The sequence below is a fragment of the Panthera leo genome, chromosome A3 (assembly GCF_018350215.1).
Source record: "Panthera leo isolate Ple1 chromosome A3, P.leo_Ple1_pat1.1, whole genome shotgun sequence".
In the NCBI taxonomy this organism is placed as follows: domain Eukaryota; kingdom Metazoa; phylum Chordata; class Mammalia; order Carnivora; family Felidae; genus Panthera; species Panthera leo.
In genome coordinates, this window is record NC_056681.1 from 26239626 (window position 1) to 26265777 (window position 26152).

General features: G+C 53.8%; 1 protein-coding gene across 8 annotated transcripts in view; it reads left to right on the forward strand.

Annotated features, from left to right (window-relative positions):
* NOL4L (nucleolar protein 4 like) overlaps positions 1-26152 on the forward strand; it is a 127455-nt gene that overhangs the window by 30502 nt on the left and 70801 nt on the right. For 2 of the 8 annotated variants that reach the window (XR_006200492.1, XM_042931274.1), the window contains exons 2-3: positions 19642-19797; positions 25517-25628. Coding sequence is in view for 7 of the 8 variants with exons in the window: in XM_042931274.1 (XP_042787208.1) it covers positions 19642-19797; positions 25517-25628 (268 nt within the window). In the remaining variant the exon portion in view is untranslated. The other 6 variants (XM_042931275.1, XM_042931281.1, XM_042931279.1 and 3 more) reach the window with 6 other exon arrangements.

Consider the following 26152-nt stretch of genomic DNA (forward strand, 5'->3'; position numbering starts at 1 on the left):
TCATACGATGTGTGGTCCTTCGTGTCTGATTTCTGTCACTTCGTATAGTTTTTCAAGGTTTGTCCATGTTGTGGCACGTATTTCATTCCTTTCCATTACCAAATAAAATTCCCTGTTATGGATATAGCACGTTTGATGTATCCGTTCAACAGTCGGTTGACATGTGGGTTGTTCCTGCATTTGGGCTATTATGAATAATGCCGCTACGGATAGTCATGTCCAAGTTTTGGGGAATATGTTCTCAGTTATCTTCCACCTAGGAGTGGAACTCCTGGGTCATATGGTAACTCTATGTTTAACCTTTTGGGGAACTGCCAGACCGTTTGCACCATTTTATAATATCCTACCAGTAGTGTTGTGTGTGAGGCTTCTGATTTTCCCACATCCTTGCCAACACTTACTAGTAGGTCTTTTTGATTAGAGCCATTCTAAGTGCATGTGAAATGGTATCTCACGGTGGTTTGGATTTGCATTTCCCTGATGGTGAATGATGTTAAGCATCTTTTCCTGTGCTTATTGGCTATTTGTATGTCTTCTTTAGAGAAATGTCTGTTTAGATCCTTTGACCATTAAAAAAAATTTTTTTTAATGTTTATTTAATTTTGAGAGAGACAGACACAGAGCGCAAACCGGGGAGGGACAGAGAGGGAGACACAGATTCTGAAGCAGGCTCCAGGTCTGAGCTGTCCGCACAGAGCCTGATGCGGGGCTCAAACTCACGAACCACGAACGTGAGGTCATGACCTGGGCCAAAGTGGATGCTTAACCAACTGATCCACCCAGGTGCCCTCCTTTGACCATTTTTAATTGCATTATTTGTTGTTTTATTATTGAGTTATAAGACTTCTTTATATATTGTAGATAAAAATCCCTTATCAGATATAGGATTTGCAAGTATTTTCTTACATTCTGTGAGTTCTCTTTTCATTTTCTTCTTCTTCTTCTTCTTCTTCTTCTTCTTCTTCTTCTTCTTCTTCTTCTTTTTAAAGCAGACTCTATACCCAACATGGGGCTTGAACTCATGATCCTGAGTTCGAGAGTCCCACACTCCACTGACTGAGTCAGGCAGGCACTCCTGTTTTCTTTTTCTTGGTGGTGTCCTTTGGAGCACAAAAGTTTTTAATTTTTATGAAATCCAACTTGTCTAATTTTTCTTTTTTTATTGTAAAAAATTTTTAATGTTTATTTTTGAGAGCGAGAGAGTGCGTGTGCACAGGTGGGGGAGGGGCAGAGAGAAAGGGAGACACAGAATCCAAAGCAGGCTCCAGGCTCTGAGCTGTCAGCACAGAGCCCAACTCACAAGCCGTGAGATCATGACCTGAGCCAAAGTCGGATGCTCAACCGACTGAGGTACCCAGGCGCTCCTGTCTAATTTTTCTTTTGTTGCTTGCTCTTCTGGTGTCATATCTAAGAAACCCTTGCTTAATCCAAGGACACAAAGATTTATCCCTATGTTTTCTTCTAGGAGCTTGATAGTTTTAACACTTACATTCTTCAGGTTGTTTTTCCATTAAACAGTAAATTTATGTACTGCCAATGCATAAGTAGGTCAGAACATAAAGAACTTCTTTATTCTTTTTTATAGCTGTGTAGTATTCGATTTTATGGGTGTACCGTAATTTATTTACCTGGTCCTCTGTTAATGGACATTTAGGCTGTTTCCAATATTTTTCTCTCATAAAAAATACTTCAGTGAACATCCTTGAATGTAGATGGCCATTTCATACACGTGTGAGTGTATATATCAAGGAGTAGAATTGCTGGGTCCGGGGACGATATGTTTTTTGGTCTTTAATTATTTTTAAGTTTATTTATTTATTTTGAGGGAGAGACAGAGAGAGTGATCAAGAGAGGGGCAGAGAGGAAGAGAGAGAATCCCAAGCAGGCTCTGTGCTGTCAGGGTGGAGCTTGACGTGGGGATCGAACTCACAAACTGAGATCATGACCTGAGCAGAAACCAAGAGTTGGATGCTTAATTGACGGAGCCACCCAGGTGCCCCTGTTTTTTGGTCTTTAATAGTGCCCCCCACTCCTGGTGGCAATGTTCAGAATATGAACCATTAATTACTAACCATGGTAACTGTATACTGACTGCTCACTATATAGAGGCATCTCCTCACAATGACGCCGATGGTGAGATTTAAATCTCCACTTTACAGTGACCTAAGGTCGTATGGTCTCTCCAACTCCTGACCCGGCCAACTTCCCCCCGTCCTATCCCCCTTGTGCCTCCGGAGTGCCTCGAGCCCCTGCCAGATGATTACTGACAGAATGCCAACTCTGCACGTGGTCCCTGGAAGATCTCTTTCTAAAACCGCACTTACTCGTGCAGAAGGCAAAGGCCATCCCATCACTAGGAAGTCTTGAGTGAGCACCTACTATATGCCTGGCACTGTCCCAGAAGTGCAGAGCGGCCTTTGCCCTTGGGCTGCGTCCCCCCTCGTAAGGAAGGCAGCTAAGGCTCAAAGACAGACTTTGGGAGACATGGTCTGACTCAGAGGTCTAGCTTTGGGTCAGGCAAATGTGGGTTCAGTCCTGATTGCATCCCATATCACTTTGGGCAACCCACTTCCCTTCTTAGTGCCTCAGTTTCCTCATCTGTAAAATGACCTTGTTCAAATACCTCCTGGCATATCCAGATACACTAATTATCCTTGTGGGCAAAGTGCTACAGGAAATCAAAGGCAAGACATATGGCTAGGGATCAGGGAAGACTTCATGGGCAGAGGGAGTGGGTAGAAGGGCACTGAATGAAACTCGGAGGAGGGATGGCTCAGGAGCCAGGTGATGGCATTTCAAGCAGAGGAAACAAGAAAGTGTGTGTCCAGGCACAGAGGCAGGACAGCCCTGGTCTGATGGGGAAGAGAGGCAGCTAGGACCGCTGGCACATTAGATTTATGCTGGGGCCGGGGTGAGGAGGAGATGTGGCTGGGGCTACATCCAGGGACCTTGAGTCCAGATGCGGGTATTGGGTCTCATGTGACCAGCAATAGGGAGCCATGAAACTGCTGGCATCCCTGCCCAACATATCCCCATCTGCAACATGGGCTGCCTCCCTGGGGCAGGATTCCCCAAACCTCATTTCTTCTTGAAAGCAGCCTGAAAGAGTGTTTAAGAATGAGAGTTCTGAAGTCAGGCTGCCTAGGGTGGTCTATGGCCCAGCCACTTATAAGCTGTGTGACCTTGGTCATGTCACTTAACCTCTCTGGGCTTTAGTTTCTTCAATCATAAAGGGGAGCTGTTCATACTTTCCAGGGTTACAGTGAAGAGTAAACCAGTGGGCTGGCCCAGTCGGTAGAGCACGCAACTCCTGATCTTGGGGTTGTAAGTTCGACCCCCGCATTGGGTGTAGAGATTACTTTAAAAAATTAAGGGGCGCCTGGGTGGCTCAGTTGGTTGGACTTCTGACTTCGGCCCAGGTCATGATCCCACGCTTCGTGGGTTCAAGCCCGCATCAGGCTCTGTGCTGACAGCTCAGAGGCTGGAGCCTGCTTCAGATTCTGTGTCTCCCTCTCTCTCTGCCCCTCCCCTGCTTGGACTCTGTCTCTCTGTCTCCCAAAAATAAATAAATATTAAAAAAATAAAAATCTTTAAAAAAGAGTAAATGAGTTAATATATGTAAAATGCTTAGACCAACGCTTGGTGCATAATAAGTGCTCAATAAATGTTAATTTTTTTTTCAACATTTATTTATTTTTGGGACAGAGACAGAGCATGAATGGGGGAGGGGCAGAGAGAGAGGGAGACACAGAATCGGAAACAGGCTCCAGGCTCTGAGCCATCAGCCCAGAGCCTGACGCGGGGCTCGAACTCACAGACCGCAAGATCGTGACCTGGCTGAAGTCGGACGCCCAACTGACTGCGCCACCCAGGCGCCCCAATAAATGTTAATTTTTACAAGAAGAAAGGCAAGGCATTAGATTACTCTGTTTCTCAGATGGGAAACTTAAGGTCTCTGCAAGTGAGCGAATGCCCAGGGTTCCTTTGGAGTGACTTGAGGATTCATTCATTCCTTTGTTCATTCAATAAATGTTTCCTGAGTAACTAGTCTGTACTGGGCTCTGGTAGATATCGGGGATCTAGTCAGAGTTAACAAGACAGCTTCTACCCCAGAGAGCTCCTGACCTGCCCCCTCAGGGTGTCCTTCCTAGGCCAGAAAGGAATTAGGATCTTAACATGAAGTGTCTAGCTCCAAAATCTGGACAAACGGATAATAGGAGTCAAATGACACACTTTATCTCACCCTTCCTACAGATGAAGCAACTGAGACCCAGAGAAGGGAGACGGGAGCCACGCCCCAGGGCCCTTGAATGCCAGTGCATGCCTTTCCCAGGTGCCCCACAGGCCCTGGGCCAGGAGGTCAGGAGCCCGGGGAGTTGTAGAATGCAGTTGGATTCTGGGTATAGTTTAAAGGTGGAGCGAACAGGCTTTGCTGGTGGATGGAATGGGCGTGGGGCACGTGGGAGAAGGCAGGAGGAACCCAGGATGGCTCCAGGGTTTGGCCTGAGTGAGTGGGGATGGAGGAGGCTTCTGCTGGAGGAGAGCTCGTGGATGGCTGGGCAGTGGAGGGGGTGGTGGTCCAAACACTTGTTGGATGAATGGATGGATGCCTTTCCCTGGCCATCTAGAGGGGCCCTACTCAGTCGCTTTCAGATTTGGCCAGCCAGCCACATGGAGGCAGAGGAGAGCTACAGGCTGGAGGTGTGACCTCCCCTGGAGGCTACGAGATGGACGAGGTTCAAGGACTGGGTCCTGAGGCTGCCAACATCGGGAAGTTCCGTCCAAAGTTCAGGGTTTCTCCTTCCATGAAATTTTCCAATGTTTTAGTAATAAATTCAAAATTATAATAAATCTCTACATGCTCCCCCCCCCCCCCCCCAAATATGTCCATGGGCCTCATTTGGCCTGTGGCCTGGTTAGGACATCTGGTGTATGGGTCTGGGGTCAGACTGCCTGGGTCTGAGTCTGGCTCTCCATTCCCAGCTTGTGTGCCCTTGGGCGAATGACTTAGCCTCTCAGAGCCTTGGCTTTCTCATCTGTAAAATGGGAGCGATAATAGTACCCACCTCCTGGCCTCATAGTAAGGGCTCCATAGCTGACAATGAGGTTGAAGCACTACTCATGATGGACGTTATTGGCAATCAAGGCAGATGATGCCAAAGGGGAAAAGAGCACTGGGCTCTGGGGTGAGAGCCCATCTCTCTCTTGACAAGCTCTGTGACCTAGGACTAAGTTTTGGATCTCTCTGAGAAAGAAGTGTGTGTTTCTGGAGTTGGGCAATGGCCAAAATGCCTGTTGAGGCCTCTGAGTCCCCACCCACCACGCTCCCCGCCCCCTGCCCTCTTCCCTCTAGCCTCACCCACCCACCACCTCCCACCCCTCCAGCCTGCCACCAGAGTGATCTTTCAAAAGCACAAATCTCAGCATGGTCTTTCCCTGCCTGGAGAAAAACCATGTTGGTTTCCTGCTGCCTTTAGGAAAAAGCCCAAGAACCTTAGCCTGGCATGAGGAGGTGGGAGGCGGCCCTCATTTCTCTTCTCTCATTTCCTTCCACCAACCCTGCTTATGTACCGGCCCCGCATCCAGCTCTGTCCGCCCATCATCCATCCAAGAGTTCCTGAGTGCTGCCACTTCCTGGATCCAGCCGCTTCCCTCCCACAGTGACCGATGGCTTCTCCACGGTCTCCCGACGTTCCCTCTTACCCTTTCCTCTCTGCAGCCCATTTTCCACAAGCAGCCAGAGGGATCCTGAAAAAAATGTAGTTTGGATGGTGTTGCCTGCCTACTTAAAATCCCGCCGTGGCTGCCTGTTTCACTGTGAGTGAAGCCACAACCCCCATCCCGTCTCTCCACGCTATCCACTCACCACCGCCTACAATGCCAGCCACCTTCCCACCTGTGGGCCTTTGCACATGCTGTTTCCCTTCCTCGATGATTTCCACGTCACTCCTTCAGGAGGGCCTCCCTGCCCACCTGCCCACATCTCCCCCACCTGAGCTTTCCCCACAGGTGCAGATCACTTGTTCAGGAGGCCGGGCTGCAAGGGTCCGCCTGGGACTCTGCGGCCACAGAGCCTGGCACTGGTAACTGCCCTTTCTGTGGACAAAAACGCCACTCATCCTTTAAGGCCCAGCCCCAAAGTCCTCGGTGAAGCCTTCCTTCTTTAACACAGCCCCATGCCCCACCCTGTTCCTGAGGCCCCTTGGGATCATCCCCTCCTGGGCCAGCCCCTGCCGGCAGGCACTACCCCATCCTGGCTTCCCGTGAGCTTTCTTCTCTCCCTCTCTGTCTCCCACATTCAACATTATAATTATCACTGGATGGCGAGCTCCTCAAGGCCGAAGAGCGTCACAGTGAAGAGAGCTAATGTTTATCGAGCAAGCGCTGGCTCTGTGCTAAGCCCTTTCCCGCATTCTCTCCGTAAATCCTCACAACCCTGTGGGGTTGGCTCTCCTAAGAGCCCCACCTTAAAGAGAAGCCAGTGGAGGCTTAAAGGGGTTCAGTCACGTGCCTACAGTCACCCAGCAAGCCTGACACCAGACCCGGAGCCTTTCATCAACGAGGGCAGTAACTTCTGCACAGCACCTTCCCTATGCCAGGCACGCTGCTGAGGCCTAGCCAGGTGCTTCGACCTCACGGTAACTTTTATGGCAACTCCACATTATGGCTGGGGAGACGGAGGCACAGAGAGGTTAAGCGACGCACTGGAGCTCAGGGGTAGGATGTGAACCGTGCTGTCTGGCTGTGGGTCACGCTGTGCTAGCCATTGTACCGTCCTCCCTCTGACCTGCCTAGAGGGTTCTCTGTATCCTGGCATCCCCAACACCTGGAATAGCAGCCAGCCCCCAGGCGGCACCAGTTAGTGAGTGTGTAATGAATGCGGGAGTAGGTAAGTGGTGGACAGGGGACCCTGCCCTAGCCGTCCCAGAGCCACATCTGAAAGCTCAAAGATGCGGCAGCCCGTCTCCCAGGCTCAGTGCTCCCCCCATCCAGTTGTCCAGACAGCCCCGGGGAAGGACCAGATCCATAAACATGAGGCTCCACTTGGGCCCAGGAGGGGCTCTGGGCACTGTACAAGTCCTCAATATTATTGCTTTATTGTCATTTAAATGGAGCCTGCCTTAAACAGGCCACCCAGTTCTAGCCACCAGCGCTGGACAAAACCCCCATTGAAAAGCCAATTACAATCACTCCATCTAAATTGTCATGGATTTGTATAGAAAATTACATCTCCATTTAGTCCTGAAGCGACGTCCTGGACACGGACAGAGGGGAGGCTGGCCCATTTACCCTGCCGGCTCAGCGCGGGTGCCGCGGGCAGAGAGAAAGCCCAAGCTGCTGGGTCTCGGCCGGCCTGGGGAACAAAGGCCAGTTTGTGGGGGCCTGGAGAGAAGCTGGGCCTCTCAGGACGGCTCAGATTCCAGGCCTGGGCCGATGGACCCTGCACCGCCAGCTGGTCTCCCCTGCTGGCGGCCGTGGCCAGACGAGCTCCTGACAGCCGGCTTCAGGCGGCCCATCAGGCCTGCCACCATCCAAGGCAGCTAGAGCTTGGCTCATGTCCACACGGCCATGAAATGAAGGAGGTTTAGCTTAGGGAGCATTGGACTGGGATCCTGAGATCTTGGTTTCATTCATTCATTCATTCATTCATTCACAGGTTATGAAGTGCCTGCTGGCGGTGTGAGAAGTACAGTATCAGAAAAGTGAGCTCTAGCTTCAGAGTAGCCTCGGTTTGATTCCAGGCTCTGCCCTCTGTAGCTGTGAAGAGAAGGCTACTTGGATTATTCATTTAGTTCTGAAGTTGGGGGCACCTACCGTGTGCCAGAGGACAGGACAAAATGGTCCTTGCTCTTGGCCCTTAATGTCCAGTGGGGGGGGGGCGGGTTACTGTTTCACAAATGATAAGTGTTCTGAGGGAAGCAAACAGGGGCTGACGTGGGCTTTTGGGAGTTGCTGTGTAAGTAGGCAGTTCAGAAGGAGCTGGTCATGCCAAGACCCGTGGCAAGGGCATTCCAGGAAGAGGCAACAGTGTGTGTGGGTGGGGGTGGGCATGTGGGTGGGTAGTGGGGCAGGCTGGAGCAGCAAAGTGAGAGTGTGGCAGGGGACAGGGTGAGTGGGGGCACCCTGAGGACTCTGGGCCTCTCCCCTGAGCCTCAGTTTCCTCATCTGTGAAAACGGGGACAATGACCTTAGCCGCCGGGGCTGGGGCCAGGACTCAGGAGGTAACGTACGTGGGATCTCAGCATGGTGCTGGGTACAGGATGCTCCAGGCTAACTAAGATAGCCTAACGTAGATGGCGCTATGTCTGAGGGTACAGCCCCACTCCTCCTGGTCACTTGGGGCGATAGCCCAGGGCTGTGGCATGTGTTAGCTCAGTAACCCTCCCAACAGCCCTGTGGGGTAGGGCTCTTTTCCTTCTTGCACAGATAAGGCAACTGAGGCAGCACCACAGGTCACCTAATTATCTGTTACCATTTCAATAATTCTTACTATGGGTTACCCAAGGCCTGGCACAGAGCAGATCCTTAAAGAGTATTTGTTGAATCAATGACCACATCTGGAAGCGGGGTGCTGGGCAAGTGTGGGGAGCTCCATGGGAGATTCCTATCTGTGTGCATGTGTGTGAGTGGCTCTGAGACTGGGTATAGCTGTGTGGAATTCTCTCCGGTGCCCAGGTGCGAGTCTATGTCTGACGGTGTCACACACATGCCTCCTGGAGCCCTTCCCCAAATGCCCATGGCTGTGGGGACTCTGTCAAAGTGACTGGGTGTGTGTGTGGCTGTGTCAGCCTGTGTATCACATGTGCCTACACATGTCTGTCTGGGTCCAAAGGGGCACTTGGCACCCTTCCGGGGATGGCTGGCAGGATAGGCGGCTACTGTGGGGCGGGGCAGGACGGGCAGGTTTAGGGTTCAGAGGTGAAGAGGGCAGAGTCCTCATCCTCCCCAGCCCATCCCCACCAGGCAGACAGGCAAATGGAAAAAATGTTCACACCCGGGGCGGGCAGGCGGATGGCTGCCCCACCAAGGACTGCTCTGTGCACAGAAAACAAGTTCTTCTGGTATCAGCTCAAGTTTGGCAGGAAGTGGCTTTTGGGTGGCAGGAAGCTGGATTCAGCTCATATCAGCCCCGGCCGAGGGGCAGGAGAGCACTTATCTGGGGTTAAACAGAGTTACTGAGAAGCAGGGCCCCAACGCCCTGTACCCGATAGAGCTGAGGGCACAGCCCACCCCTCCTGGTCATTTGGGATGACACATGGGGAGGGGAGGCCTCGTAAAGAAGAGTTGCCACCTGTCAAGTGCCCGTTGCACCCCAGATTCCAGACAGAGCTCATCATCCACCTCCCATGAACCCCATTTAGCAGATGTGCAGACTGAGACTCTAAGAGGCAGTGACGTGTCTGAGGTGACTAAGACAAGTGAGGAGAACGGGAGGAGAGAGACTGCGAGAAATTTATAACTATCTAGAGAAAAGAGGAAAACCAGGATAGAGGGCAAAGAGGAGAGGGGAGATGGGGACAGGACAGAGAAATTAGTTGGATGAATGCAGAGAGCCATGACTTGAGGCCAGTGGGAAGACTTCTGGGGCGCCTGCCTACTGTGTGCCAGGCCCCCCCAGGAACATCCCAACTGACCTTGAGATCCTGAACCCATTTCTCGGATAAGGGGAGTGAGACCCACAGAGCCTTGCTGGCTGAACCACACCTGGAATCTAGGTCTGATTCCAAAGCCCATGTTCCTTTAGGCCATGCCCCTATGCCCAACTTTCCGGGAAGGGAAGTGGCTGTACTAAAAGGGATGCACAATCTCACTCCCTATTCATCTGGGTACACGGTTGAGGAATTCACCAGTGGAGAGCCAGGGTTCAAACCTGCACAAAGTGGATGCAGAACTCATGTGCTTAACCGTGTGACAGGGTGTGCCAAGCACTATGCCAGAGCAGGCACAGAAAGCCACAGCTCTGCCCTCAGGCTGGGACGCAGAGGGTCCAGTCGCTGAAGCCCCAAAGCTATACCTGGTGAGAAACTGAATCTCCCAACTCCCAGCCCTGGACACTCTTGTACCCCTCCACTCAGCCCCAACTGGAGCCCCTAGGGAGTGGGCCACTGGTCCTTCTGTTCTCATCCCAAAAGCAGCACCCAAGCTGTTCCCTGGCTAGGATGCTGATTTGAAGCTCAGTTTGTATGTCGTTTGCACATTACTCAGTGCATGTCAGGAGGTACGAACATCTCCCTTTCCCAGAGAGAGCTGCTGCCCCCCCCCCTTGCCCTCCTCCAGACAGCAAAAATGCCAGCCGGCTAGACAGGGAGCTGCGCCCTGGCCTCTGACAGCACCCGCCTGCTGCCGCCTCCCCCATTCCCTCCTGGAGCCAAATTTAGGCAGCTCCGCTACTGAGAGATGGGGAGAGCGGAGGCAGGAAACGGTGAGGTTGGAGGCAGCCCTGCCTTGGCCTGCATAGGGTGGGGCGGCCTCAGGGGTACCCCTGTCCCTAACGCCCTTGGCCCAGCCTCCCCCAACCCCTCCTCCCCCAGGAATGCGGGCCAGGTTGGGGAACACAGGGTTCTCAGCTGCAGCCCAGGGTGCTGGCTACTCTGGCCTTCAGGGAGGAGGGAGAGATGGAGGGAGGGAGGAGGTCATGGCCGGGGCAGTGGGGAAGGGATCAGATAGCCTCCTCCAGCCCCAGACACCGGCTGCCACTGGGGACAGGAGCCTGCTCTGCTTCTCAGCACTTCCTGCCCCTCCTTGATGTGCCCACCACAGACCTGATTGTGGGGTAGGAGGCAGGAGGTACAGCTGGGCCTTTGGGGACTGAACTCCCCCCAAAGTCTCCACCAGGATGTCTCCTCCTCGGGCTAGACTTCGGCCTTGGTGGTCTTGGTTTTCCTACCTGGGAAACGGAGAGGCTGGCCTAGAATGATTTCCCAGTGTCTACCTACGGCGACAGCAACGGCTCCTGGGAGGCCTGGTAGAAACTAGGGATGTGGCAGTAGCTTTAGGCCTAGGAACTTCTTAGATTTCTCAGGTATGGCTATGTAAGAGACAGCTCCTCACTGATGTGGGATGTGGGTGGGCTGAACAGTGAAAGACCTGGGTTGCATTCCAGCCACCAGGAACCTGGGGGTGCAGTTAATAGTGCCCAGTAGCTGGGAGCATGGATCCTGGCGTCCGACTGCCTGGGTTTGAATCCCAGCTCCACCACTCTGTTCATCCTGACCGTGGGCATGCCAGTCGCCTCAGCTTTCTGTGCCTCAGTTTCCTCACCTCTGAGATGAGGGTAATAAACCTCCCAGAGCTGCTGGGAAAGTGAAATGAGGCAGTGAATATCTGGCACACATTAAGTGCACCACGATGCCAGCTACCAGTGTGACTGTTTTGTCTCCTTGAGCTGTTGGGAGGCCCCCGAAAGCTATAACGGATGTGGAGGCGATGGGGAGGCGCTGTAGCTTGGTGGTTAAATGGGCATCGGGATGGGGGTTCAATTCTGCGTGACCCCGGGCAAATGGCCACACCCCGCTGCGCCTTGGGCGGGGAACAGCACAGGCTCCTACCGCACAGGGTCTGTGAGGATTACACAGATCAGGCTTGGCACAGCGCCTGGCACATAGCGGGCGCTCCCTGAAGGAGAGCTGGCCAGATCGAATGGTACCAGCCCGCACAAAGGACAGGTGGGCAGCGTCCCGGGGATGGTTGGCAGGGGCGCGGGGGAGGGAGCGGGCGCAGGGCAGGTGCGCTGGGAGTGGGGAGGCGGGGCTGGGAGAGGGGGGAACGCGAGGGCGGGCTGGCGGGCGCGCGGGCGCGCAGCAGGTGCGTGTGGAGTGGGCGGGGCCCCGCGCGGGCGGGGTCTCCAGGTGAGCGGACGCGCGCCTGGAGGCTGGCGACGGGGGGGAGGCGCGTCACCCTGGCCCACAGCCCGAAAGCGTCCCTGTGTCTTTAACGCCCTCCTCCCCGCGTCCCCCCCCCGCCCCCTTTGTGCGCCCCCCCCCCCCAGCCGGGCTGCAGCCGCGGAGCCGTCCCCCCTGCACTGACAGCTGGTATCTAATTACTGTGTGAGAATGGAAAGTCAGGCTGTCCCAGCTCCGGGGAGAGGGGATTAACGTCTCCTGCAGAATACACTTCCTCTGGTGGGTTGCCATGGTTACTCTCATTACCTGCCTGCCCGCGAGGAGCCCGCGCGAGCCGCTCCAGCAGGCCCTCCGAACCCGGGCCCGGCGCGCGCGCACCTCCCCGCCCCTCCCCGCTTCTCCCCGCCCCTCCCCGCCGAGGCGCACGCGCGTGCGCCGTGGGGGGAAGCGAGAGCGGCCTCACCCCCGCCCTGCGCCCCGCGCCCCGCCCCCCCGCCCGAGCAGCTGTCAGTGGCGCGCGCGGCCCGGCCGGCCCCTGCGCGCGCTGTCAACAGTCATTAGCGCGCGGGCCCTCCCCTCCCCCTCGAGCTCCCCCTTACCCCCCACCCCAGCGCAGGGTGGGGCCCGCACCTGGGGCCTCCGCTCGTTAGCGCGCCAGGCCGCCCGCCGCGGCCCCGGAGGGACCCGCCCGCAGGGCCTGCTTGGCTCAGAGCCGCCCCCTTCCGCCTAGAAGCCCCCCCTCAGCGACCCCATTCCCGGTCCTTGGCCGCGGCGCCCGAGGGAGGCGGGTCCCCAGAGTCCTGGAACGCACCCTTTCGGAGTGGTCGCGACAGCGGTCATTTATGGGGGTCTCGCCCAGGGTAGGCGCTATTTGTGCGCCACTCGCGTTCCAACAGCCGTCCTGTCACATTGTATCACCTCGACACAGGAGGAAACTGAGGCCCAGGCAGGCCATCCTTTGGCCAGGGTCAGGGCTGGATTGTCTTCAGGCCTGTGACCTCACCCCTAGGGCACTGGGGCCTCAAGGGCACCCCCAGCCCAGAATCCCGGAGTCAGGCCCGGACCCCCACCCCCATTCCCCTCCTCCTGCCCCACAGTGCCCTTGGCTGCTCTTTCCCTCCATCCCTTAACCTGGGGTCATTGCCCCTTCCTGCCAAAAGGGGGACCCTTTGACTCTTTTCCCTTCCCACCCTTTCTCCCTCATCCTTTCCAGACATCCCAGAGCTAACCAAAAAATTTAAAAAAAAAAAAAAAAGGAAAGGAAAGGAAAAAGAAAAGAAAAAGAAATATTCAGAACTGCTTGAAGGATATGGCATCCCTCAAAGGTAGCGCTGTCGTTCGGGGGGCTGATCCCAGGCACCTTTCTGTGGCCTGGGGTGTGCATTTTGGTCCCCGGCGTGATTTGAAAGAAGATGGAGGTTCAGCGAAGCAGAAAGGAGGTCTTGGAAATATGTGAGGCCTGTTCCAGATGGCAGGTGCGCCGCCGTGGCGGCCCGCACTAGCAGTTGGAAATTGTGCAAAGGGGTGGAGAGGAGGCAGGTGCTACACTGAGTCCTCAGCGCCTTGTTTACGTATTTATTTATTTATCAGGGGTGTGGTCTCCTCCCTCACCATCCAGGCCTCCAGAGCTCATTGCAACTGTGGGTCCTAAAATTCTGGTGCATCTTTGTTTTAGAGGGTTGGTGTTTTGTTTGGTTTTGGTTTTGGTTTCCAGCCCACAGTAGGTAGTATTTATAACTGAGAGATATTCAAATGCCGTCCTTGTTCCATTTAGGCAATGCCCTCCCCTCCATCACCTGAATGCCTAGCTTTACTAACGATGACTGGCTTCTCGTGGGGGTTCTGTTGAGAAAATTTCTGGCTCTCTGGGTGCGGGTCTTCATTCCAGTTTTCTTCTTTTCAGTCTCTCAGTTTAGGGTGGCTTATAAATTTCCCGTCCACCTCTTTCCTTTGCCTCTGAGAACCCTTTGCAGGAGGCTGACTCCTCCCTGTCGGGTCTTCTTTCGGCCTTGCCAGGAGCCGGAAGGAGACTTTGTAGGAACCCCCCCACCCCGTCCCCAAACTGCTACCCCCACTTGCAAAACCTCAGCCCTTCCTGAATTTATTAAAGTATGGTTTGGGGGACAGGAGGAACAGCCCCAGTTCCAGAAGTTGAAAGTAGCATGCAGCTGATATTTGCAGGAACTTTGGCTGTAATGGCAGCCACTTAGCCGGCTGGCCGAGATAGGACAGCACAGCATCCTCACATTTGCCTGTGCAATCAACCCCCTGAAGTCCTAGAGTCCCACATAAGTGGTAGCCAGAGGTGTCTCCCCCCGGGGGTGGGTTCTTCTGCTGACTGACTTTCTCCTCTGATGGCGATCTTGTTGATTTGTATGCTTTGTCAAGAGCCGGCCCTGAAATGCACTAGAAGGCCACATCCTAAGGACTTTCTATGTGGTTTCTTCCTCTGCTGTAGGAACCCAGTTGAGACATGTCGGTGCTATTTAGCCACATCCCCTCAGCCATGGCCTCCTCATTGCTGGGAGGCACACGCTGCTCTTATTGTGGTGATGCACTAGCCAGCACCCTCATGACCGGAAACAGGGAGCCCATCTCGATGGGTGTGCGACTTATTACCAGCGAGTGACTTCGAAGTTCCAGTGGAGATGACAGGCCTGAAATCCATCAGCCGTTGGACGGGGGTCTGTTTAATTGGCTTGGTGGGAAGACAGGCAAGGCTCAGGCAGATTCGGCAGCTCACCTGAGGGAGGCCACCCTGGCCAGGGACCTAATGGCCTGGCAAGATATGCTCGTCTCTTCCGGGTAGGTGTGCAGTCCTGGTGTCACAATCCTCCTGGTCCTGAGCATTCAGATCAGTTGAGGAAACTGAGGAAGCCAGAAAAGACCTGTCAAGGGGTGACCCACTGAAGTGTTAATTACTTTTGCCAGGGAGGACTTAAAAATCTGATGTCAGGACGCCGGGCACTCCTGCCCTTTCTACTCATAATTTGCATGAAGTCTCTGGACAGGTGTTTTGAATTTATACCAGCGTTGCCCAGGAAGATTCTTTTGTTCTCACCATCAGGAAAACTGGCCTTCAGTGAAGGAGAAGAAAATAATATTAGGCCTAGAAGCACAGAGCAAGCATATACTGAATGAGCCAATACCAGTTTCTTTACTCGTTACCTCCCTGTCCGAATCATGGAGACATTCTGATCAGCATTCCTCAAAATCTGTTGTGCGTCAGAATCATCCGGGAAGCCCTGTTAAAACCCCCAGAAAGTGAGATTTGGTGGGTCTGAGGTGGGGCCGGAGAATTTGCATTTCTATCAAGTCCCCAGGTGATGCGAACTCAAACAGTCTAGGGACCACCCTTTGGGGCCACTGCTGTAAATATTCTTGAAACACGAGCAGTATATAAGCAGACGTTTGGTGATTTCCTCCATAATTCGCAACCTGGCCTTTAGTTTAGAATCCACATGGACTGCTTTAAAGGAAGATGGTGATGTCCAAGAAAGGTCGTAGCTCTGTGAAATCTTTAAAACTATTGCCATGCCTGTTTTTTTGGCCTGGGTCTGACTGGCTGTTTTGGAGTTGGCTGGTTCGAAAGGATGTAGTGTGTTGCCATGGCAATACTCTTCCCCAAGCAGGAAGGCCCCAGAGGTTGGTCCTGCGCAACTGACCGTGTATTTCTCATGGCTTTTCCCTTGAGGTGCTTCAGGGTTCCGTTCCATCACTCCTGGCTGGCGGTCCCAGGAAGCCGGGGTGAGTCAGGAGGCTCTGGGCCCCCTCTTCATTCAGCCTGTAAATGAAGTGAGCTTTGTCAAGCCAAGGCCCAGCTTGCTTAGGGCCATGGATCAGATTAAGCTAATTTGGGTACAAAGCAGAAGTGGTTGGCAGGGGCATCCCACGGCTATGGGGAAGGTGCTTTCTGCTCCTTTAATTACCAGCTCTTGCCTTATAGCACTGTGTCTGGATTCTCAGCTAAGGAAGGCATGGCTCTCCTGCAGCACTTAGCATGAAGGTTATTACCTCTATGGATGCAGGGCATGGCAGAGATGTCTCGCACGTGACTGCCGTGGGATCCCTTTGTTCTCTTCCCAGGGTTCTCCTTGAAGGACAGACAGATATCCTGGTGTTCTTCCCTTAGGGTGTAGCACACATGGTGTCCAGGTGGCCACAGCTCACCAGAGGACAGTTCAAGGTGGGGCTCTGCAGACCTTGTGTGGTTTGAATTTGGGTTGCTTACAAGCCCTTTCCTTTCCCGTGTACATCTCTGCAGTTGAGAGAGACCAGTTATAGGACCCAGGTTTGAACATCAGGGGAGATCACAATAGATTTTTAAAGCGGGAGCTACTGAAAATGATCCCTGAAGAGTTTCTTTGGGGCAATTTTGTAGTCACATTGGACCAGGTACAAAGCTGTTGGGTACTCGTGTCTGCCTTAGAATGGGGGTGAAAGGCTGGGACAGAGATGGGCCAGGCACTGGGCAGTGAGGTTTGCTGTTTAATCTGGGTTGGTTAGTTACACCTTGACTTTCAGAAAATTTATTTTAAGTTTGTGTGACAGCCTTAGCATGTTACTTAGGAATTGCATAGGACTATGCATCTCCTCTGATGGTGGGTATTGCCTTGGGGGACCCGTGCTGTAACCTGAATGGATCAGAGGGACAGGACATAAGAGCAAATTCCTAAACACAAAATGTCCAAATTCAGTGGGTCCAGAGGGAAGAGATGAACATTTACAAGCCTATATGTGCCAGATGTCTGACATACACTCTTAGCCTAATCTTTGGAACAGCCAACAAGGACTTTCTAGGCCCATTTTACAGGTGAGGAAAATGAGTTTCAGGAGGTCAAGAAGTGGGGTGCCTGACTGGCTCAGTTGGTGGAGCATGCAACTCTTGATCTCAGGGTTGTGAGTTCAAGCCCCACATTGGGTGTAGAGATTACTTAAAATTAAAAAAAAAAAGAAAAAAAAAGGTCAAGAAGGAACCTGCCCAAGGTCACCAAGCTGGTTAGGGGACACTTTCCATTTCACTTACCTGAAATACTGTCTTTCATCAGATTATTTTCTTTCTACATTCCTTCCCACCAAATTTTATCTCCATTTTCCAGAGGTGTCTACATTCTTGCTTGAAATGGTTTTACAAGCAGAGAGGTCTATTCACTTTTAAGCAGCTAAGCCCCTCATTATGCCTCTAGATTCAGATTATCAAAATGTTGTGGAACTACCCACCTCATTATACTTTTTTTAATATACTTTTTTTCTATTAAAGCTTAGCAGACATATAGAAAAGTACACAGATTGTAAAGTTTAGATTAATGGCTCTTTACAAACCAAACACACCTGTAAAACTACCACCCAGCTCAAGAAATAGAAACCCAGTTATATTTTTATTCTTATGATCCTTTTGTTAGTTTTTGCCAACATGAACCTCTGGTTAGAAGGATATTATCACTGGACTGTCATAATATTTGTCTCATCCAACTCTGTCACAGCAGTATTTGAAGATCCCCAAAATGCTGGGTAGTTACAAGTCAGCTAATGATCAAGTTTGTCACTGATGAGCCCCGTTTACAGATGGCCCAGGACGTCAGAGGGGACTTCAGATACCCCCAGGAAAGAGGTAACGGTAACTCCTGAGAGAGTTTAAGAAAAGAAGAGTCATGGAATTTTACAGCTCAGCTCATAAGTGAAGCTCAGGGAGGCTGAAGAGTTTGCCCACAATCTCACAGCAAGGAAGCAGGACCAGCAGGCAGCACCTCCTACACACACACACACACACACACACACACACACACACACCACACACCACACACACACACCACACACCACACACCAGATGCATGCTATCTGAGAAGTCCCCATTGAAATGGATCCTGACTAGGAAGGAAGCCATTGGCAAGAGGAGCTGTACAGGGCCAATAGGGTCACCACCCAGGGTCACCACCCACGGATGCTGCCCACTGGCTGTAGGATTTGGCACCCTCCACTCCAGATACCCATCTGCTCTCAAGTGGGCCACTGGCAAAGAGACAGCCCTATTTGCCCATCATGGCATATTGGGAAAGTTGCTGGACAAAACCAAGCCCCGTCTGTGGCCAGAATGTTCTGTGAGCAAGTGTCCCATTTAGCACCGCCTCTGTTTTCCTTGGACTGCAAAGACCGAGGTCTTAAACCAGCTCTGCCACTTACTAGGCACCATACCACAGGCAGGTCCTGACCCCAACAACCTCCCAGGCTTGTCACAATGTTCAGCCCTATCATAGCTAGGGGAAACTAGCTATGGAAACTAGCTAAGGAAACGACAAAGCCCTTCTTAATTATAGTATTTGTGTAGCAGTTCCTATGGGCTGGGCTTGCTGCTAAGTGTTCCACACGCATCTCAGTTCTTCCTCTCTGTAGCTCATAGGAAAGGTGCTTCTGTTATCCCCCTTTTCTAGATAAAGGAGCTGAGGATTAGAGAAGCAAAATAACGGCTGAGGGTCACACAGCCACTTCGATGATGGGCCGCAAACTGAGGAAGTGTATGTCTCAACTACCCTGCCTGGCTGCTGCTTATAGTCAGTCAGGCGTTCGGTTATTTACTGAGCCTAGTATGTGTCCGGCATTGTTCTAGGTGCTAGGGAGACAGGCAAGAGCCAAGAGATGAAGTGCACATCCTCATAGAGCTGATGTTCTTGAGCCGTGAGCAAGATCCTTTAGGAAAGAATTCTCTGGGAGATTTGTGTTTTGGACAGTTTTAGAGACTATCCTATCTCCTTTTCCCCCATCTTCCCCCTACACACACACACACACACACACACACACACACACACACACACCTGGTTGCTCTTAATCTGTGAAGCTCCCCAGAGCTCTCCAGGTCTCCCCATAGGGAGATGATGGCTAAGAGCCGGGTGTCCCCGAGCATGTGTGTATCCTGTGCCCTATGAATAAAGACCTCACTCTGCAGTCTGCTCCCTTATGGACCCGGCCACACACCACCCCCCCCCCCCCCAGCCTCATGCCCTGCAGTTTCCTGGTTCCCTCCCATCCCTGCTGGTGGGAGACAGCAGGTGTCTGCCCAGCAGCAGGACCCCCTTCTCAATCCTGGCACACCTTTTCAGGACCAGCTGACAGCACCCCTGCCAGCCTTGTAAGAGGCTCAGGGGCCCACGGCCACCTTGCTCATGAGGCCCCGCCACCTCCACGTGGCCTTGTGTCTGTTATTCTCTGTATCTCCACACACAAAGAGCCTGGGTCTGCTGCCGGCGCTCAGCTGCTGGAGTGGGGAGGGCCGGCAGCGGTGAAAAGCTTTTCAGAAAGGCCAGGGTGGAGGCAGGAGTCACCCAGGTGATCCGAGCCATTCCCCTGGGACCCCAGCCCGGGACCACAGTGAAAGGTTACTGCTAATTGGCGAGCTCCTGATGGGGCTGCATCTATTTAGCACCCCCCCCCTCCCCAGAGACTTCCAGGATGGTCTTGGCACAGCATGTGATTCGAGAGCTCCCCGCCTGAGTCTGGCACAATCTGTCTGAAATTGTGAACATGGAGCCTCTTGGTTTTTTAATTTGTATTTTCGTTGTTGTCGTTCTCTTCCCATTGTTTCTGGTAGATTTGGTAGCAGCAGCCGCCCTGACTCTGGTGCCCCTGTCTCTAGGGCTCTTTCGGCAGGCTCCTTCCACCCCCAACCCTCCAGACCTACCTCTGGAGGCCTTGCGGGTCAGGGAGCAGCGCCGTCCCTGCCCCCGACCCGTTGCCAGGCCTCAGGGCCCAGCTCTCACCCTGCCATCATCCCTGACACTAACACAGCTTGTCCACCCTGTCGCAGGGGGCAGATGGCCTGTCGGAGCCGGAGGGCATCTCTCTGAAGCGGGTCGCTGTGGTGGAAGATTTCTTTGACATCATCTACTCGATGCATGTGGAGAGCTCAGCGGAGCCAGGCAAAGCCCCCAAGCACGCTGGGCAGAAGAAAACCTACCGAGCGGTGAGATTTCTGTCTCTGGGCCTCTGTGGGCAGCCCCAGGCCTTGGCAGGAGGCCATGGGCTCCGCACATGTTGGGCGGGGGCGGGGCAGGGAGCTGAGGCGTGATGAAACGGCCTTTGGGGACCCAGGGGGGCACAGGGCAAGGGCATGGCAGCCAGAGATGGCTCAAGGGGGGCGAGGGGGCGGGTTCTGTGGTCTGAGCACAAAGGAGAGGCAGGTTGAAGGGAGCGAGGGAGGGAAGGAGAGGGACGAGGGCAGGAGCAAAGCCCTCTTCCTGGTTTCTGCTTCACTCATTCCCCTCCCCACCTCCCACCCCAGCCCCTTGCAGCCTGTTCTGGGACTGTGGGGGTAGGGGTGCCTAGATAATAATAATCGAAAGAGCAAATGCTTCCATGGCATTTACTGTGTGCTAGGCCTGCCCTAAATGCTTCCTGTGTGAGTTCGTCCGGTCCTCCACCACCCTGTGAAGTCAGTACAACAAGTTCCCCAGGGGAAGTCTGAGGACCTGGTCCCTACCTTTGAGGGAACAAGAACCCTGAGGGCATTCAGCAAAGGCACCTCCAGAACCCTTACGTTCATATTATTGCTAAGCCAGCGAGGGCTTCATGGAGAAGATGGTGCATAAGCTGGCATTCTAAGCTTGGGTAGGCAGAAGGGAGCAGAGATGGTGATCTAGGGCTAGGAAACGTCACACATGGGGAGGTGTGGGAGACAGTGGCTAGAGAAGGAGGAGCCTGCCTGCCTTCTGGTCCCGTCCCCCTGTTGACTGCCATTGCCACGGATCATGCACAGCTCTGAACCCAAGACCCACCACTAAACCAGTAAAGCCAAACACTATACGTTCATTCAAGCCTCAGAGCAATTTTGTGATGGAGGCACTATGGTCCCATTTTGCAGTTAAGGAAACCAAGACCCAAAGAGTTGATCTACGGTCACACAGCACTTATGTGACAGACAGCTGGTGTTCTCATGCCCCCTGTGTGTCAACTTTCTCTCTGGCTTCTTACCTGCCCCTCTGTAACTGGACTTCCCCACCCAAGGCAGCTGTGAACTCCACCCCTACCCCAAATTCTTCATATAAATAGCCTTGGACTGCTGTGGAGGTAGCCTGTATAAGTCTATAATTTTCCTATACGGCCTGAGTTCTGAGGGTGTTCCCACCAGAGGGTCATAGATGAAGGGAGGGACAGCCAAGCCAGGGCCTTTGTGGGCCCCTTGGTATTACTGAGACCCAACACATTTTCTAAGCATTAAATTTGTCAGTGCTGGGCAGTTTGCGTGTGCCAGGCTCTGCACTCAGCAGTTTCCTGTGCACCAGCTCTCTGAGCCTTCACTCGTACAAAGAGTATGTATACATACATATGTGATGGAGGTCATGTATATATATGTGTGTATACACACACACACACACACACACAGACATATGTATATGTTAATGTTACCTCCATTTTACAGATGAGGAAAATGAGGCTTAGAGGGACACATAACCTGCCTTGAGGTCACCCCTCTGATGCTTGGAGGCAGGCAGCTGGACCCAGAGCCTGTGCCCTGACCGGTACACATCCTGCCTCTCCACAAACCCCCCGTGTGCAGCTAGTAAGCCCCAAGACTTGTTGTGGTCAAGGTAAATGGGCTTGGGCCAGCCAGACCATGTGACTTCCCTGGTCCCCTTCGTGTCTAGCACCAAGCCTCACCCACAGGCACTCCCTGGGTATTTACGAAGGCTGGGTCTGCGGCCTCCATGCTGTAGAGAGGGCTGGGCTGGGCTGGTTCCGCCAGCCTCTGTGTCCCTGGGCCCTGTGTCCAGCCCTTTGCTCTGCACTTCCTGGCTTCCCGTCCATATGCCCGCCGCGTGCCCCACTTCCCGCTGCCCAGCCTGGAGCTGGCACATGACTGGCAGTGGGCCAGCTGGGCTGTGCACAGAGCTGGAATTTCAGCAGCAGGGCCAAGGCTGAGTGGAGCAGGCCAGGGCCCTCCTGCAGCGGGTGTGAAGGCCAAGGGGGCTGCTGCACCTCCCTCCCCACCGTGTGCCTCCTCTCCCTTCCCCCTCCTCTTCCCCATCTGTCACCCTTCTCTTGCCACCCTTTCCTTTTTGGGGGGTGGGGGTGGTGCCTGGATGCTTTTGTCCCCCTGCTTTTCATCTGCTCCCATTTTCCTCAACCCAAGCGTAGCTCTTCAGTCCCATCCATGCCAGGGAAAGAGCCCCCAAGGAAACTCTGTGCTGACGACTGCAGAGAGGCACAGCCTGGCACAGTGGGGTTTACATCAGGCCCCCGGCTGAGGGTTTTTTGGACCTGTCTCTGTGTGTTTTGCCAAACCTGAATCCTGGGACTTACTTGCCATCTCTAGGGCACCGGAGACCTTCCAGATTCTTATAGGCCTGGGGTGCCTGCAGGAAGCAGGGGGCTGGAAGGGAGATGGGCAGACTTGTTCAAGGGTATTGAAGGAGGCACATTATTCTGTAGGAAAAAGAAGCTTCTAGCACCTACCACTATCCAGCAATAGATCAGAGAGGGCAGGTAATGAGCTTTCTGAAACTGAAGGTATATGAGCCAGGGATAGATGGCCATTTAAATGGATAATGCAGGGGATTCCCATTTTGGAAGAGAAGCTCCTGCCTTATGCTGCCTCTGATGCAGTGTGACCAGAGGATCCAGAGGCTTCGCAGGGGGACTTGCCTATGCCAGGGTCTGGGGAGGGTTCCAAGTGGTGCTACAGAGTTCTCTGAGCCCACATAGAGGACTGGGCCTCTTTCAAGGGGGCTTTTCTGGTGTCCGCACCCATCTGGGTTGGAGCAAACTCTTTGCTTCCTTCCTCTCTCCCAGGGTGCTGGTAAGCTAGATCAAGCTACGGAGTCCGGATCTGGCTGCCCTGACCACTCTGGAGGTGGGGCCAGATGTGGTCAGCAGCTGCTCCAGGCCCACCGCGTGCTAATCCACCGCAGGGCAGTGGCACGATCTTGTAAAGTGGTGCAAATCCCCCCAGTTGGCCTCATCTGTCCTTGTCGGCCCCTGAGCTGGGGAGCGAAATGGGGCCTTACAAGTCAACGACTCTGCAAATAGCTTCTGCTCTCCCTGCCAGTGAAATCTCCTTTTTACCATGAGGGAAAACGTAAAAGGCAAATGCACTTACGGGTCTCAGTGTCCAGGCAGGAAGCCCTGAAAGCAAGGCAGCAGCAGGCAGCCGAGGGAAGCTGGGTGGGGACAGTGGTCCTGGGCTCCCCTCCTTAAACACAGCAGCTCCATCTCTATCTGTTTCACACGTTGGCCTTCAGCATAAGAGACTACTTCCAGAACTGTGTCCGGAGCTCTAAAACTATCTGAAAACCACCACCCTATTGACTAGAGCATGAGCTAGGATTGTCTTCCTCTCTTCGGCTCATCCCGAGTCCTGTGGCCTTGGGCATCCATGCTGTAGAACAGAAATGGATGTCCCATTTCTCACGTGGACAAGCCAGGAGAGTGAACCAAAAGATGCCCGGAGGAGGCCGAAGGCCACACATTGCCCCCTCCTCCATGCCAGCCCCTACAGCAGCGTGGAGCTGGGCTAGACGCTGCACCTCACTGACTCCCCATGGAGCACTTAGTGAGGCTGCAGACATTCCAGCCACCCAGAGCAGGGCTCCCTCCTGGCCCTCAGATGGCTCCAAGGACTCCTCACCTATACTTCTTGGGTTCACCCCAGCCACCCCCATGTGGGACCCAGGTCCAGAAGGTGTGCGCCCCGTGCCCCCTGGCCAGCTTTGCGTACGGCTGGGGTCCCTGCCGAGGCCAAGGGAGCTGCGGCTACCATCCTGGCCCCTGGGCTGGGCCCTCCTTGGGAACTATCCCTGAGCCCTCGGTGGGTCAGGTGCAGCCAGGCCAGGAGGGCTCTCCTTGAGCGCTGGGAAAATGATTTCTCTGCCCAGCGGCGGGTGAGCTCTGTATAGTGAATCGTGCTGTCCCTCTGGAACTTTCCTCCTTTCTCAGCAGACTATGACCCTCCTCCCCCAAGCCCTCAGCTCACCTCTCCTAGGTCTGACCTGGGATATCACCCCTTCTGTTGCGGCACCTCGGAGGTCACCTGTTTGCCCGACTCAGCCACACCCCCCTCTTTGTCCAGCAGGTGCCCTTCCCTCTTGCCCGTTTACTCCTGCAGCCGGCAGCCCTTCAGTGGGGCCCACCCCTCCCAACCATGAAGGCCTGAGAGGTGCACACCACCCGCCACCCATAAGACTTCCAGGCAGGTGGGGCTGAGAATGAAGATGTCCACGTGTGTGGCAGGAAGGCCCCCATCCTGCAGCCCTGAGACCGGAGGAGGATGGGCTGCGTGCCCTCCCATCCACTGGCTCCAATCAGAGAGCTGAGGTTTGCCCTTGTCCCTGACCTCCAGAGGAAGGCAATCAGACAGGGAATTTGGAAGGGAGATAACTCATCAAGGAGACTGCCTGCTCTGCAGAGCATCAAATCAGCTGAGAAATAACAATTGTGTCACCAAAATTAACTCTGCGTTTGCAGCCGGCCACCGAGCAGGAGTAGCCCCCGAGGTCCACAGGCCAGCTGAGCAGGGGGCACGGCCTGGCCCCCGTGCTGGGACCCTGCCCCCCCCCCCAGCCCCATCCGCTCTGCCCTACCCTACTCCGCCTCCTGATCGCCACAGAGATGGGACAGGGTGCTCGTGCACCTCCAAGCAGCAGACCTGGTGCGGTCCTGGAGAGCAGTCCCCACCCCCTGAGGGCTGACCAGAGCCCTCCGCCAACTTTCCCCGCTGGGCTGCGGCGAGGAGGGAGGAATGCTGGGGTGATGCTGCCCCTTAGTGGAGAGGAGCGGAAGGGCTCCGGCTCTGGGAAACGTGCGAACACCAGCGGCTGGCCAGCTACCGGCCTCAGCCAAGGGAACCTGGGCCTAAGAGGCGGCCAAACCAGGGCCAGTCCATTTCCCAAAACCCAGAGCGAGAGGAGATGGCCTGGGCTTCTGGGACTGCACCCACTTCTCCACTCCCCTGCCCAGCCTGTTTCTTGTATTCCCTCCCATCTATTCCAACTTCCTTCCCACACCTGCTTTCTCCTCCCTGGCTAGGGGAGGCCCTCTGGAGGCAACTATGGAGGACAGGCTTTTGGTCCAGCACTGCCTCTAAAGAGCTGTGTGACCTTGGGCAAGTCGGTTTACCTCTCTGGGCCTTGTGACCTCACCTGGAACATAGGGGTCATTGGCAGCCCAGTCTGAAAAACCTGATCCCTTGGCATCAGACTTTCACAGCTCTCTCTAAAAATGTTCTTGATCTGTGAGTTATTGCAGGAAGAGCTTATAGAACCTTGGGCTCTGTTCATAGGCCCGGAGCCAGTAGCTTTGTAAGTGGGTCTCCGTTTACCCATCTCTAAGAACGGAAATTTTTCCTCCTCCCCTAGAGCAATGCTTATAAGCTAATTTTTCAGTAGCAACAATAAAATGCTCTGAGAGGAGTATTACTTATTAAAACATAGGTTAGATAATGTTTACGTGTTTTGCTTTCTCAGTTTTTAAGCTCCTTTATTCAAAATTTTAGAACAAATGGTTTTCCGTAAGAGTCCTCACTCATTTCCATGGCTAAGAATTGAGGGCACCTGCCACCTGCTCCTCGAATCCCTTCCCTTCCTGGCAAGGGCCAACCACCTGCCACCTGAGCACTGACCTCGGTGACCTGGTGATCAAGTGACCTCCCCCTGGGTCCATATGATGAGCAAACCTCCTCTCTCCCCCAGATTGCAGAGACCTATGCCTTCCTTCCGCGAGAAGCCGTGACTCGATTCCTGATGAGCTGCACAGAGTGTCAGAAGAGGATGCACTTTAATTCCAATGGCCTGGAGCCCAAAGGTAGGGGAGAAGGCAGGCATGCTGGTGCCTTGGGGGAGGTTGTGCAGGGAAAGGCCCTCCCACCAGCAGGGCCTGCCCTTTGCTGGCACAGACAGAAAAGTGCATGGCCAGCAGTTGTCTCAATTCCCAGAGGCCAGTGTGGGTCCATGCCTAGAGAACTTCGCTGTTGGTTTGGTTGGGGGTTTTTTGGGGGTTTTTTTTCAGCTTAAAAAAAATGTCAGGTTTTATTTAAAAAACCAATGGTATATTCCTACCTCCTTTTAAGACCCTCTTCTCCCACTGAGGTTCCTGGTGGCAATGATCACCTCGCCCTAGTCCCTGAGCACCTTAATACTTGCCACCCAAGCCTCACTCTGGGCAGTGTCCTCACGGGTCTGGTCTCACCATCATGACTGCGAGCTCTCTGAAGACAGGAGCACCCCCCTCACCACGGGTACCTCTGTACCCTGTAGCCCCACACCTACCAGTAGTCGGTCCTCCCTCAGTGTTTATTCCCTCGCTGTGAACATCCAGGAAATCTGTGG